General features: G+C 31.9%; 1 protein-coding gene and 1 pseudogene across 1 annotated transcript; one reads left to right on the top strand and one right to left on the bottom strand.

The window, feature by feature from the left end:
• The first annotated feature begins 1165 nt into the window (after positions 1-1165).
• On the top strand, positions 1166-1768 carry LOC126554918 (uncharacterized). The gene is made up of 2 exons (XM_050209913.1): positions 1166-1214; positions 1272-1768. Exons 1-2 carry the CDS (start codon positions 1166-1168, stop codon positions 1766-1768), a joined length of 546 nt encoding a protein of 181 aa, XP_050065870.1.
• Positions 1769-9035: 7267 nt separating this feature from the next.
• On the bottom strand, positions 9036-10125 carry LOC126554917 (uncharacterized; annotated as a pseudogene).
• Positions 10126-17220: the final 7095 nt, after the last annotated feature.

Raw genomic sequence — 17220 nt, 5'->3', positions numbered from 1 at the left:
TTTTGACGCGATGCTTAAGTTTACGGTCAAAAAAGCTACGTATTATTGCATGATTACGACATGTTGCTGATGTTCGAAAATGGTTTAGTATATATAGATATATATATAATATTATTTTTAAAATATACATTTATAATCTTGTTTATTTTTTAGGTATACGTGGTGGACTAGTGCAAGCGAGCAAACGGTATGCGAAGGCGAACAATAAGAAGACCCCGGATTACGACGAGACGAAGGATAAATCATGGATAATTTATCAGGACTGTAAGTATAATTTTTACAACAATTTTTTCAAACTTAATTTATTTTTTTTTAGGTAACAACTTGTACGGGTGGGCAATGTCTCAGTACATGCATACGATGGATTCAAGTGGGTTGAACCCACATTGAATGGATTAGATGATTTGAATGACACCTCCCCCATAGGTCGAGTGTACGAGTTAGATGGTCTACATACCCACACATTTGCATGATAAGCACAATGACCTACCCTTCCTACCGCAAAATAGTGCCAAGTGGTTCGAAGGTAAGGAAGTTGATGGGGACGTTCGAGGAGAAAAAAAATTATATCATACATATAGGAACCTACAGCAGGCGATTAAGAATGGACTTATAGTTGAAAAGGTAAATTTTACATTTTATAAGATTTTAAAACAGATTTAATCAGATTTTTCTTATTTTTAACAGGTACATAGAGTAATACAATTTAACCAGTCTGACTGGTTGGCTAAATATATAGAGTTTGAACACCGAGATGAGGAAGAAGGCGAGAAATGATTTTGAAAAGACTTTTTTAAATTAATGAATAACGCTATTTTTGGTTTGTCATTTTATTTATTATATTTAAACATTTTTACTAACATTTTTATTTTTACAGGAAAAACAATGCAATCGAAGAGGAAGAAGATGAAGATGGAGTTGTTATCGTGTGAGAGGAGGTTACAGAAACTTATTAATAAGTGTACTTTTAACACTGTACCATTACAATGAGAACCTTAATGCTGTCGCCCTAGAGAATAAGATTATTAGATTTGATAAACCTATTTATATTGGTAATATACTTTTTTAAATTACATTTTTATCATTTATTAACACATTTATTATTTACAGTTTTGCAGTTGCTGGACATATCTAAAGACATTGATGTATGATTACATTATATGTAATGAAGAAGTTCTATAGAGATAAAATAAAATTAATGTATACTGATACGAGTAAATATATTAAAACTATTCTCATGTATATAATATTAATTTTTTTTTTTTTCTCAGATTCTTTGATATATCATGTTCAGACGAAGATTTTATATGGATTTGGCTGCTACCCTAGCTTGTTGGACCGGATGGACACTGCTAACCTGCCCAGTGACCATCCGTGTTATGTGGCAGATAGGAAGAAGAGGCCAGGATTCTTTTCCGATGAAGTCTATGGTAATGTGATTACCGAGTTCTGTGCGTTGAGGGCAAAGTCCTACGATTTTAATGTGTATGCTGGAGCAGAGGACATAGTTGGTGGTGAAAAGATCAAGGCGAAGGGTATCAGAGCTCATGTTGTTAAGAACCACATGACGATGGAAGACCATAGGAAGTGTTTGTTTGGTGAAGCTGGAGTGGAGGCATACAAGGAGAATGTATCAATACGGTCATTCAACCACCAGCTAGTAACGATGAAGACCAGGAAGTTGACTTATAATAGTTACGATGACAAGAGGGTGGTGTTGGAAGACAAAATAAACACACTGGCCCATGGCCATTATAGCATAGAGTAAGTTATTACAAAATAAATATTTAAATTATTTTACTAATATTTTATCTTAATTTTACAGGAGAGATGAACCAGAGGATGAGTAGACAGAACTTCAACATTACTTTTATTATTGTATATTTTTTTTCTGTTAATTAGTTTATTGTAAATATTATACGTTATATAGTTTGTTATATTTGAAATAGATTATTGTATATAACCTTTGTAGGTATTTTTTTTAAATGCAACACATAAAATTGAAATTATTGTAAATACTATGTAACAGTATGATTTTAAGTTAGATTAGTGTATAAACTTACAGTATTTTAGTTAGATATTTAAGTTTTTCATATTTATAATGTATAATGTTAGATATTTAAGTTAGTTTACAATGTTTTATTATAATATTTTTTTCCTGTTAATAATCATGTTTTTTCTGTTTCAGGTTGATGAAGCCCATACATATTTAATAACCTATGTAAATGTTAACATATATAAATGTATGTTAGCATATAAAAAAAAAACAATGTTAAAATATAATCATGTTTATTAAATAAATTGTATACAATTTTTAAGAATTATTTGTAAACCATTTTCTTATAGCAAATACTTTATAGAATGTACATTGTTTAGGATTTAAATCCTTATGAAAAATACAGCAAGGTAAATTTTCTTCATCACAAATTTGTTCCAGTCGAGGACATCCCAGGTCTTCAATGTTGATGATTGTGACGTGAGGTATATACTCCATAAGTAGTTGTTTTTTCTGTTCACCTTTGATGTAAATGTATGTAGACTTTAAAGAATTCAATATTCTGTCAAGTTCTTCATATTCTATATCACCATAATCTATAGATATCTGATGATAATTACGTTCTAACCACTTGTTAGTTTTTCGACTCTTGTTGTCTTGTATAGATTTTGAATTTTTAAAAATCCAGTGTTGAGTCGCCCATGTTCTGTGTCTACAATAGACATCTCTTAATCATATATTTGTTATTCGCTCCAAGAATGCATGAATGTCAATGATGGCTGTAGACATTATGACTTGTCTTTAAAATAAGTTTCAAATAGTATTGAGTTGACTATGTATAGCAGGTAATGTTTTTTCAATCGTTTACAGCTTCTAGAAGAGTTTGTAATGTAACTTCAGCTTTTATCATATGCTTGTTATATCTAAACACGTTAATTCCAATTTTTCTGTTTGTTCTTCTGTAATTGAATAGATGTATGATTCTTCAATTAAATGTTCATTTTATTTAATTTATCCGAATATGATTTTAATCGAATGTTCAAGATTGAATTATTTTTTTTTATTTCACCAGACTGAGAACTACCGAACACGTTCATGGTTATATTACTACTGACACTATACTTTAACATCGCGTGTATTTATCCAACTATTATGCGTGTTATCAAATCCGAGCCACTTGACAAGCATCTGATTTTGCTTTTAAGTATAATTTTTTCGATCAGATATTCGTTCGGGTGATCATTTTATGTATTTCAACCGAATAAAAACAAACCGGAAATCGGTTTACCCGTATAATCTTGTAACTGATAAGTGACGGGCAATGTTCTATTTATTTTGATAATCTCAAATATTTCGGTAGACCAATTGGGTAAATAACCTTTTGTAAACAACACTTTTTGTGTACTGATACGGATACGGACGTTATCACCAACTTTGAATTTAATTTTCTCATTATTAATCTCACGTTGTTTTATTGTAACTGACAAAGGATTTAAATCTGCTTGCATCGGAGTCATTCCTATCGTTCTATGTTTTGAATTGTTATATTCGTTAAGCAGCTTTGGTAAAATTGAAATCCATTCGTGTGGAACCACGCGCCGTAAATTCTCTAAACATTTTTCTTTTAATGTACGATTAAATCGTTCGACAATGCACGCTTTCATGATGCTAAACGTAGAATATTTGTGAATATTATATTTGGGTCATCAATGTGTCGAAAATGGTGTTGTAAAATTCTTTACCGTTATCTAGTTGTAAAAGTTTTGGTGAGCGGTCTAGTAATATTTTAGACATTGCGTTGTGACTTCTTTTCCAGTTTTCGATTTTAATGGCACGGCCCACGCAAATTTAGTAAAACAGTCTATCACGCATAAAATAACTTGTAACCTTTATTTTCTTTGAATACGGTATCATTTCCACCAAGTCGGCCTGCCATAAATCATTTTTCCATATACGTTGACTCTGCGCCTTACGAAGTTTTTTCCGTGACGGGTTGTGTAGTTCAATAGCGATATGCGTTTAGACATTTGGTTATTCGTTTTATTAGCCCAGCTTCAAGTAATTCTTCGAAAATCGATATTATTTCATTGGAGACGCCTGTATTACCGGCAGCTTTCGAAGCCAAAAGTAATCGTAACCGATCGACTAACTCATTCGGATTATCCCAATACACTAAGTTATTTTTCTGCAATTTCATAGATAGTCGGGCCACCCGAGGGAAATAATTTATGTATTATATCCTTATATTTAGAACCACTTTTTTGATTTTTTACTTTTTAAGGTCAAATTTACCGATGTCTGAATAATATAGATTTATATACTTGTAGATCGTTTTCCGGTGTAAATAAGTGGATTTTTCAAAAATAATAACTGGATTAGACCCGAGGTTGTTGAATAAGTAGTACCGTCGATAAGAATAGAGTTTTCAATAAATTTTACTTCTTTATCGCCCAAGATAATATTTCATCGAAAGTTTTTTCGGACCATAGGCTTTGTCTAAATCTATAGAGTGAAAACCGATTTTCAATTTCTTGTTGATACTTTTCATTAAGATCGTCGTTATTTTTTATTTTGATCGATGGCGATTCGGTTGTATTCGATAATTTAGTTAAGGGCTCGATAATAGGTTAAAGTTTGTGACATTAATTGTTGAACATTTGCTTCTCCAGTTTTTAATGCAATATATTTACGTTTAATATTTTCTTAGCCTTAACTAACTCATCTAATATACTACCTTCATCCTTCATGACTGCGTTTTAAATAATGGAAATTTCATTTATACATCGCCTTATATAGCGACAAAAGTATCAAAACCATAACGATATCGTCCGTTATCGCGCTCGCTATCTTTACAAATAACGACGAATGCAAATCTGTCACGGTTCCAACACGTAACGCAAAAATGTTTAAATTGTATGTATGTCATATCGCCCGAACAGTGTTCATTGTATACATGTTTAAATTTGTCTCGTCTTGTTTGAATAATACTATCAAATTTGCATTGTCGCGGATCAACTGCTTTGGTACTTTTGAATAACTCTGAGCCAGATAAAATATATCTATTTATTGTGCAGCCCTCTACAAAAGAATTCCCGTATCACTCGCTGATGTTCTCCAATAACATCGTCCATGATAAATTAGAGTTTGGTAAAACTTTTTCAGGGGGAATGACTTATCATTCTCGAAAAATGTAAAAATTTTAACACCGTCAATATCGTCGATTATACGTTTAAATAATTTATATTTTGGTTGTTCTAACGTTTAAGTATGTAAACGTTTTTCAAAACGTAGACCGTTTTCGTCAACAAGTAGAAAATATATTAATTTGTTTTACCACAACCGGAACTCCCCAACACCAATGAGCGTATAGTGTTTGGAATAGCTCACCATGTCTAAACTGTATGTATCCGGAGTATCAATGTATAAATTTGTAGTTTTTCTGTGTGGCTCGATGAAGCGCATTTTTTCACTATAATATCAATGCTATGTACTTGAAAGCGTCACACGATGTCTCGCGTTCGTAAGCGAACAACAATAAAGGTTCTGGTCTTATTAACTCAGTTATAAATCATCTACCTGTGGAATTACATCTGCCTGGCATAGGTAAGTCACTAAAATATATTATTTTATTAAATCCAAACTACATTTTTTTTTTTTTTGTTTTTTTTTTTCCAGATTTGCTGGTCCCGGTACTAAATTAAAGAAAGATTAGCAAAGCGGTGAACGGGGAATAAACAGACTAGACGAGTTGGCCAGAGCTCACGATATCGCATACGAAGAAAGCAATTTGTTAACCGATCGACAAAGAGCTGACGAAATATTAGAGAATCAAGCTTGGGAAGTGTTTAAATCTAAAACACTGGTATTAAGCAAAAAGCGCGTCCTGGTTGGTTACTACAGCTATGAAGGCGAAACGCAAGTTAGGCGCTGGGTTGCGGATTTAAACAGATGGTTTTGGCAGCAAAAAATCAATCAAAAATAAAATTAACGAAAAGAATATAACCATTAGTAAGAACATGTCTGTCGGCTGCGAAAAAAATCAAAAAAAATCTAAAAATAAGAAAACTCCAAGAATTACTACCAATACCGAAAAAGGGCGGTGTTCTACCTTAAATACCTATTTTCGCTGGTTTATCGGCGTTGGGCGCTCTTACCGGTGGGTTCGGTAATGTAGTTAAAGTCGTAATGAATTAAATTCGGTAAAAACACACCTATTCATTTAGGGAAAGGTTTATATCTTACACACGCACAAGGGGCAGTCTTATAAAATTGTTAAAGGTAAAGGTTTATACCTAGCACCTTACAAAGGCGGATCGGTAAAGAAAACTAGAAAAACGACAAAAAACTAATTTCCACGTTCCCCAGAGAGCGTTGTACGACTATGAGATTATAAATACGCCGACATGTTGAAAATACCTCATTTCATCGTGTGTTTTTCAGAGACAAGTTGCCTCCAAGAGCTAAGCATCAAGAGTCTGCTGTGGTTAATTTATACATCGAAAACGGTACAGGTACCATTGGGTAGCGTATAAAAAAATCGGAAAAAAAGTTAAATATTACGATAGTTTGGAAATTTAACGCCACCGTTAGAAATACAAAAATATTTCAACGGTTGTGATATCGAATATAATTACGATAAACACCAAAAATATAATACGACAAACTGTGGACACTTGTGCTTAAGATTTCTGTCATGTACACCATAACCTTAACCGGGAATTCGAGTGAATTGTCTTGCGACTTTTTCCCGCCGATAGAAGTCAGTAAAAATGCTAAGATTTGTCTGCTGGGGTTTCAAACAAATAACTCTATTCCAAATATAAACGACAAGTGTAATAAAATAGGATTAGCATACAACGAGCAGACAGGTTATGCGATCAGTAGCGTTTTTACAATACCTACTGGTTCTTACGAATTATATGAAATCGAGTCAGCAATACATCGCAATTACATGATACAGATATAATATTCGAATTGAAAGCTGATAATAATACACTAAAAAGTACAATGTGGTGTAACAAAAAATATAGATTTTACCATGCCTAATAACATTGGTCAGTTGCGGATTCAAAAATCGAAAAAAATATGCTTATGAATGTAAAACATGAATCTGATACGTTGGTTAATATTACAAAAACAATTGTATATATATCGAATCAAACCTAGCCACAGGTTCATTCATCAACGGGAAGCAGTGCCATACAATACACGAGTTTTACCCGACTGTACCTCCAGGTTATAAAATAATAGAGGTACCGCCGCATTTGGTATTTACTCACTTAATTCTACATCTATAACGCATGCTAGTATAATTTTAAAAAATCAGAAACGACGAGTTGATCGATCTACGAGGTGAACCGATATCGGTACGTTTATTAATTCAAGACTCATGATATGGGTTTGCAATTTTTTAATATATATAGGACTGCACGTGTAAAGTCCGCTAGTCGCGTTAATAACACAAACCGGACAACAACTCTGAAGAAAATTCGACACGAAGACATTGTACACAATCTAACAGCATCCAATTTAGCGTTTTTACGTTCGTTAAACGCTATTTAATATGGACGACATGTATTTAGATGTTACGGGCGGATACACCGACGATTGCAGAATAACTCAAATTGAATATCATTCTTTTTTATCTTATTCTACGTCAGCTCTCTCCAATACGATGAAGTGCGTATCGCACTACATAACACAGAATCTATACTTTACCATGTGAGAGTTATATTTACATCGAAGGAACAATAATCAAACCTGCAGATATTACTGATGACATCCGATTTATAACAACGGGTTGCGTTTCTTTTCTCCGAAATGAAATATGAGATAAACGGCATTCAAATTCAAAAACTCGCTAAATCCAGGTATAACGACTACATTAAAGGGATATTGTTCGTATAATAAACGAATATTACATCACATCACAACTCTGGCTGGGATAACGATATTAAAAATGCTAATAAAGATTTTATTGAAAGCGGCAATTTTAATGGTTGTATTAATCTTAAAGATTATTCGGTTTTTGTGAAGATTACAAACGTATTTAATAATTGTAACCAACAACTTTATATTAAACAGAGCATCACTGGATATAAATGCCGTTAAGCAGTATAAGAATATTGAGTTTGTCGCAGACGCTCCTAAACTAATAGACGTGAAAATAAACATAACAAAAATATATGGAGAATGCCCATAGTCAAGGTCAGTGATAAAGAAAAAATAAATTGTTGAAAGTAGTAAAACATCAGAAACCGTTGACATGCGCGTTTAGATCGTGGGAGTTGTGTGAATATCCATTTTTACCTCAAAACACTTCGCATTCCTGGAAAGTAAAGACATCTAACAAATTAGAAAAACCTAGATATGTCATAATCGGATTTCAAACTGGTAGGAAAAATAGCTCGAATAAAACAACGTCACATTTTGACCATTGTAAAATTAAAAACTTGAAGGTCTATTTAAACTCAGAAGTGTTTCCCTATGAAGATTTCCAAAGCGACTTTACCAGGAATAAGTTGGCTACATTATACCGCGCCTATGTAGAGTTTCAAAAATCTTACTACGGCAATGACGAAGTGACACCTCTACTGAACCGATCAGATTTCAAAAATCTGTGTCCGATTATAGTTGTTGATATGAGCAAGCAGAACGATAATGTAAAAATGTCAACTGTCGACCTAAGGATTGAACTAGAAGCAGACGAAGCGTTTCCAGCTTCCACTTCAGCATATTGTTTAATATTACACGACCAAATTATAACTTACAATCCGTTTAACGGAGAAGTAAGAACCTTGTAAATATTGTAAAACTTAATATTAATAAATGAAAATACTTTTTTTATATACATGTCTTTTTATTTTACACAATACATATCTGAAATTAAAATAGTTGCAGAATACATTTTCGATAATGATCGCATGTTGTACCAATACGGCCCGTCGTTTTCATCGACTGCTCTGCTCGGCGATTGCCTGGTGAAACTCGGTGGTGGTGGTGGTGAGATCGGTGGTGGTGAAATCGGTGGTGGTGTTGGCATCGGTGTAGGTGGTGACATTGGTGTTGGTGACGACATTGGTGAAATGAGCGTCGTTTCATTGGAATACTAAAAAATAAAAAAATATTTAATATTTTTGTTTAAGGAATAATAATATAATTTTGAATTACCTCATGCGAGTTGTTCTGGTGTAATAATGATTCAGCCAACTGTACAGTTGCACACATCTGTATTTGATTGGAGAAGTTTGGAACGGACTTAACGACTTGATCGTCTTGTATATTTTTAATGAAAATTACCATCTGATCCAAATTTTCCGATGATAATTTATGTTGAGCACATTTTTTATCTAGGTACGCTATAATCTCATTATACTGATTTATAACTAAAGGTACAGTGAATACTTCTTTCCTCACTAAGGTCTCGACGATGGAACACTCGAGGTATTGAAGTCGGATAAGGTCCGCCCGATTCAATAATAATCTACATCCTTCTCGGTCTTTTGCTTCTATCACTAACACATTTTCTCCGCTGTATACCATACTCGATAGTTTTAATATTTCATCTTCATAAAATAATACTCGTTTATATTTCTGTGGCGTATCCAGTATAAAAGACAGGATATGACCCATCTACGAGAATATTTTTTTTAAAAATTCCGGAGTAATATGAACGTATCTCGAAGAAGTTAGTATATGCACTACAATTTTGAAACTCGAAGATGGGTCAATACCGATATGAATAAACTTACGAGCCGTAAAGTCAAGTGTGTAGCTAGTAGACTCGATGAGATCAGCCGGAGGTGCTGGTGGCACAAAAGTGTAGGTCTTCTTCTTGTATAATGCCGCGTTGTCTTCAATTGAACCAGCCATGTTTTTAAAAATTTGTTTTTAAAATAATAAACACTGAAAAATTATAAAGACTGCGAGAGAAACGGTTGAGAGGTGAGAAACAGTATAAAGCTGAGGACAGACTGAATAATTGTCTGGTCTTCCAGAGTCAGGCATATGTGCATTTCAGACAATAATAGGTAGGGGTACATTCCTTAATGACAAAGGATGGACGTGTGACTCATAATTCGGGGCTTAAATACATATCTTATAGATGTAAATAACAATAGACTGCTCGGACATGTCGATGCATGTCTGTAATGGAATATTTCATATCTCTACTGACGATGCTTTTTAATTTGACCAGGACGTTCTTTGTTACAATAAAATACTTTATATATAACAGTTTTAACAATAATTATCAATGGAGTTAGAGTTGAAGTGGGGAATATATGTTTGGTTACGTTTGTACATATCCCGGTTCGATTCTAACACCAGATTATTATTATTTTTTTGCATTATTTAATGAAAAACGTTATTAAAAATGTTGATAATGTAACTGGTGACTGAAATATATGTACAATAATATGATAAAATAGTTCTTCTGCGCATGTGCATGATGACTCGAATATAAATGTACAATAATATGATAAACGTAATTGATAAGCGTAATTGATAACATGATAACCATGACGGCGGCGAAAAATACGTCATGTACGTGTGGGAGCGGGTGGCGGCGGCAAAAATACGTCACACACGTAGTGGAGCGGGTGGTGGTAGGGGGGTGTGGCTCAGCAAAAATACGTCATACACGTAGTGGAGTGGGTGGCGGTAGGGGGGTATGGCTCAAGGCTCAAGGGCTCAAGGGCTCATGCATCAGAATGCCCTAATACATACTACTTATATAATATCAGTTATACAGCAAAGCCTATCTTCCAGTGTTAAGTATTTAGATGACTAGCCTGTATAATAGATGTTATTTTCCATACATAATTTAAATTGTTTAGGACATTTTATTTTGTAATTTTGTGCCAAGTATATAATAATAATATACAGTCACTAAAAATAAATAATCAGAGTTTATTTAAATTTATTTATTCATAATACAATACTTCATATTTTACATTGTACATTTAACTATGATACAATTCGAATACTAACAATTTATTGAATATATTATAATACATATAATACATTAAAGGTAAAAAGTAAATACTTAAAAAGCCACTTATTATATATGTTTATACTAATTTATTACATTAAATTTGTTATTTTTTACAGATTCAAAATATTTAATCAATTTAAGGGTTGAAAGTATATGAATTTTTCAATGGCCTTCATTGGGTTTAACAGTGCAAACATTTTTATTAGTTGATATCGTTGATGTACTGTGAACTATGAATCTTATAAACAATTTATCATTACTCAATGTGCTGTGTGATACAAAATTCTGTATCTATTGAGCTTAGAATTTAAGAAATGTATTAATCCACTGTTATTTTTATAAAATATAAAAAAAAATCCTTTATTTAATGGTTTAATTTGAATTATTAGTATTGTAAATAGTCCATAGTAATCTGGTCAAATTTATTTGGAATACCTCTGTACTAAAGTCTACCAGTTGAGAAACTAATAACTATTTGTATTATAGTACACTGAGTATAACATCAGCTGAGCTTGGTTACACTATAATATGCATATTTGATGATAAAATTCAGCCATTAGTAATATCTAAACAATAAACAAAATACATAATTATAAGTAAATATTAAGTAATTTAATGTGATAGGTACTTATTAAACTTACATAATGAAATCTTTAAGAAATGGCTCGTCTTGATGTTAATATGTAATTGTTACACAAGGAATCAATACGACGTAGCATCATATTAATTTAAAACGATTACAATTAATGCATGGTTAATTCATAATAGAAATAAAATTTTAAAAACCGTAATCAACCAACAACGTCAACATATGGAATGTAAACAAAACATAAAATATCACAGATATAGATAAAGTGTATTATCTATATCAGCAGCTGCAGCATTACAACTTACTGTGCAAGGTTTATTATAATCCTTACCTTGGCTGTGTACAATATTATATGTGATTATATAAAAAAAATATGGTATACCAGGTATATCTATGATAATATAAGGTATTATGAATTATCATAGATATTATCTATGTGAATTATGATACTATATGAAATGTTTTTGGAAAAATTGATTGACCATGCCAAATGCAAATGCGTCCTAATTGAAAAATAAAATATTTGTTTCAAAATAGAATATATGACAATATTTAATAATAATATATTCTAGACTGACAAATCATCTCCGTTCAGAATCGTTTTTCGTATACAATGATACCTATCATTGCATTCAAATTTAATCTACCCTAGTCCGAGGTCCACCCCACCCCCTAATGTACAGCAGAGCGGTACCCACTTGCCGACTTTTTTTTTTTTTAAATTTTAAGGAACCTATTTGTAGTTTTCTCTTTTCAATTTCCCTAATATAACTAATATACATTAAAATTTCTTCTTATATCCAAATAATATACAACGGCAACTACAAAACTACCAAAAAGCCAGTCAGTGACTAATGAACAAAAACAAGCAATGGTTGATTACTTAAGCAGTCACCCAGAGCTCTCGAGAGGAAAATTTACAAACAATTTCACACATTTCACTGAATCGAAACAATGAATTGAACTAGGTGAAACATTGAACACCCTTCAAAAGAATGGAAAGCATGGCAAAGGGTAATGTTAATTGTTAAATTTGCGTAATTTCTTCCCCGACCAAATATAATATTATGAAAAAATGGTATAGCATATTAGCAATATTAGCATAGTAATTATATAAGTAGGTAGTGCAACGTGCTCTGATACTACATATTAAATATAATACATAAATTCCATACCATAGCCAACAATAATCAATCATTAGAGGTGTAGTAAATATTCTTATAACTGGGTTCTTATAGAGAGCAGGTAATGATCAAGTACGGATTTATTAAACCGCGATTAGTTAACACATTAACGTAATAGTTGTCGATAATCAATAACACTGGAGCAGCTTAGAAACACTGGCCATATCGATAATATTATATTATATCAAATAATGCTATGTAGTCACATGCAGCATCATCACACGTACGCTTGCCACACGACAGGATATTATAGATATGTGGTTGACGCACAGCATCGCGCGGATGACGCAAAGGCGTGGGAAGAGCGGATTTTCTCATCATCTAAGTATTATTCACTCCGAATATATTTATCAAATACTTCAAGACATATATCATCTGAATCTTCGCCACCCCATAAGTCGATATCATTTGGTTTATCTATAATAGTAAATATTTTTTATGCATAATGCACGGACAAAACAACATTAAATGAACATACCATTTATCTGCTGCTGATTAACAAGATCATCCGATATATGTTTGACATCATTTCTAGTCTATAACAATATACATATATAACGAAGGTAAGGTAAGCGCTATAGTAATATATTTTCCTATTGGCTTAATAAATTGTTATAACACATACGTCTCGATGTATTTGATAGCTATAATATATAAACTATAATATATGTAATTACACTTACCATATCATCGAACTGACCATTTGTTAAGAAGTCAATGGAACCTTTTGAAACGTCAGGGGTATCCAGCATACTACTTTACAGCCCCAGCATTTTCCTTTGATGCGATGTTAAAGTACATGGGAATAAAATTGGAATTACTTCAGATTATGAAATGCTCCTCATGTTTGAAGATGGTAAGTAAATTGAAATTTTGTTTTTTGTATATAAATAGAATTAAATTTTATATATATCGCTGGAGAATAAAATCATTGAATTCTGCAAGCCTATTTATATAGGTAAATAATCACTTATAATTTGCTATTAACGACTATATTTTAATATTTTAATTTCAAACAGGTTACTCAGTGCAGGAAATTTCTAAGACCTTAATGTATGATTACCATTACAATGTTATGCAAAAACATTATGGCGATAGTATTGAGCTCATGTACACAGATACAGGTAAATTATCATTATTGTTATTATTATTGTCATCTTTTTAATATTATTTGTATTATTTTAGACTCACTGGTATACTTTATTCAGACTGATGACTTTTACAAAGATCTGGTGAATAATTCTAACTTGCATGATCGAATGGATACCTCGAATCTACCTCGAAATCATCTGTGTTACATTGCCGAACGAAAGAAGATTCCAGGACTGTTTTCCGATGAAACGGATGGGGAGATTATGATCGAGTTCTGCGCGTTGCGAGCCAAGTCATATGCATACATTCTTCAAGGCAAAGAGAAGATGAAGGCTAAAGGAATCCGTGGGCATGTGGTGAAGTACCAATTGAACTTTAAAGATCATTTACGATGTCTATTTGGTGATACAAGCTTGACAGTAAAGACAGATAATGTCTCTATCCGTTCATTTAAACATAAATTGAAGACTATCGAATCAAGCAAATTAACTTATAATAATTTTGATGACAAGAGGGTTATACTCGAGGATAAAGTAAACACATTAGCATATGGACACTATCGAATTGAGTAGGTTATAATAAAGATATATACTCTACAGTTATTCTAATTAAAATATTTTTATAGGGAGGCTGAAACAAATGAACAGTCAGAAGCAATAGTGGATGAGATTTGAAATAAAATTGTATGCAAATAATTGTATTAGGTAATACTTTATTTTTAAAAACTGTATATTATAATTTAAATCATTGTATATAATATAGAATATAATGTTAACTATATATATTTATATATGTATATATATATGATATTTATAATTTTATGTGATTAAGGTACCATTTTTATATAATGTAAAATATAATGTATACATAGTAGGGAAAAAAATATATGATATATTTACAATTTTATGTGATGAAGATACCATCTTTTTAAGGCAAATCATTTACACAGTGTACATTGTTGTGGATTAAAATCCATATGAAAAAAAAACATGGTAGTGTTTCTCCGTTCAATTGACAAAGCCGTGGACAATCTAAGTTTTCCATGTTAAAGACTTTAGCGTGTTGCATAACCTCTTCGATAATTTGTTGTTTCTGTAAACCTTTAACATAAACTCTATTGAATTTTAATGACTGAAATATTTTCTGTATTTCTCCATACTCAACATCGCCGTATTCCTATGATAATCCATGCTGCAGTCGTTCAAGCCAACTGTTTGCGCTTTGACTTTTTGCGTCTTGTTTTAAAAAAATATGTTTAAATATAAAGTGTTGATGGGTCCATGTTTCAGTGTCTGCTATAGACATTTCCTTAATAAAATACTTGTTATTGACTCCGAGGATGCAATGAATGTCCAAAATAGCTGAAGACATATTGTTAAGCTGACTCACTGTATGGAATATAGAAAAATAATTTCGTAGTACCGAACGCAATCACTTCTGGGCAACCACTGAAATTATTTTTTAATTTCATTCTTATTTATCCATGAATTATGAGAATTGTCAAACCCTACCCATTTAACATGTATCTGATTCCCCTTCTTTCATATAATTTTTTTCAATTAATTAATTATGTATTAGGAAAATTTGTTTTAGATATTTCTTCGGTGTAAAAACAACCAGCTATTGGTTCATCATGATAATCGTGTAACTTATAAGTATGGTGGTTCTGTTTTGTTTATTTTTACTATTGTGAATATTTCTGTTGACCAATTAGGTAAAAATCCTTTTGTAAAAACTCCTTTCTGAGTGCTTATAAGAACTTTATCTCCAACATGAAATTTTACTTTTCTATAAGTTATTGTGCATTGTTTTAAAGTCACTAGTGCAGGATTTTCTTCCGCCTGGACCGGTGTCATCCCGATCGTTCTATGTTTTGAATTGTTGTAATTGCCTATCAAGATGGGTAAAATAGATATCCATTTATGTGAGTCCTGAGCAGTAAACTCTCTATACATGTTTGTTTTTAAAGTTCGGTTAAACCTTTCAATAAAACAAGCTTTCATCGTTGAATATGTGCTATACTTTTTTATATTATGCTTTGTCATTAACATGTCAAATTTCAAATCGTAAAATTCTTTTCCATTATCTTCTTGCAGCAGTTTAGGCGATCTATCAATAAGTATTTTCCGGTCACTTCACAAGCCGTTTTTGTTTTTAATGGAATAGCCCAGGCAAATTTCGTGAAGTAATCAATCACATAGAGAATATAGTTGTATCCATTATTTTTGTTTGAAAGTGGTATCATCTCGACCAAGTCTGCCTGCCATAAATCGTTTTTTCCGTACACATTTACTGTTCGTCTAGTATAATTTTTCTTAGCCGGTCTATGAAGTTCGATTGCTATGTCACGTTTAGACATTTGGTATTTTCTTTGTTATACCGGCTTCATAGAGTTCTTCAAAAATAGATAATATTTCGTTTGAAACTCCGATGTTTCCTGCAGATTGAGAGGCTAAAAGAAGTCTTAATCTATCAACCAACTCATTCGGATCGTTCAAATATACTAAATTATGTTTTTGTAATTTCACACCGGTCCCCGAGGAAAATAGCTTACAAATAATTTGTTTATACTTTGCACCACCTTGCTTAATTTTTTTTCCGTCCAGCGTTAAATGTGCTGATGTTTGAATAAGTATTGATTTATATGTTGTCGTATACGCCGATTACTCGGACGTATACCAAAATAAAGTTAAACACAAAATAACGCAAAATACTTTATTTGAAGTTTGAACACGACGTCCGGTGGTGATCGAGTCACACGATCACCACCACTGACCACCTTTGCTGTCTTAGCCATCTCACTTATATATTACACTTACAATCGAATTACTATCGATTGTTCTACATTTTTCTATTACTACGTTAAATTTACAGTTTATAGACACTATGCACTATGATTATTATGTAATTATTATTTTAACCCGATTAGTAAATTATTAAACAAATTTATTTACATTTCTTATTATTATATCTTGCTTACTATGCTAACTGTAATATAAAGTTTACTGGCACCGAATTGCACAATTGTTATTTTAACCTATTTCTGTGAATAATTAACTATTGCTTAACTTATTGAATTTTACTGTTTTACTTATTATCTATAGTTTTTCTTAACTTATTTCTTACGTACTAACATCTCTTATAAAATATTCATACATATAATACAACAATGTATTTAAATCACTATCAGTATATTGCATTGGGTATCTAGAAAACAATAACTCAACTAGCCCTGGTGTTAACTGATAAAATGAATCTTTAATAATTATTTCATAGTTTTTAAAATTCACTTCTTCATGACCTAATTTAATAACACCATCAGATTTTTTTCTTGAACCATACATTTTATCTTTCTCATCTTCTT

The sequence above is a fragment of the Aphis gossypii genome, unplaced genomic scaffold (genome assembly GCF_020184175.1).
Source record: "Aphis gossypii isolate Hap1 unplaced genomic scaffold, ASM2018417v2 Contig00647, whole genome shotgun sequence".
Lineage (NCBI taxonomy): Eukaryota > Metazoa > Arthropoda > Insecta > Hemiptera > Aphididae > Aphis > Aphis gossypii.
This window is presented reverse-complemented; position numbering and strand designations above follow the sequence as displayed.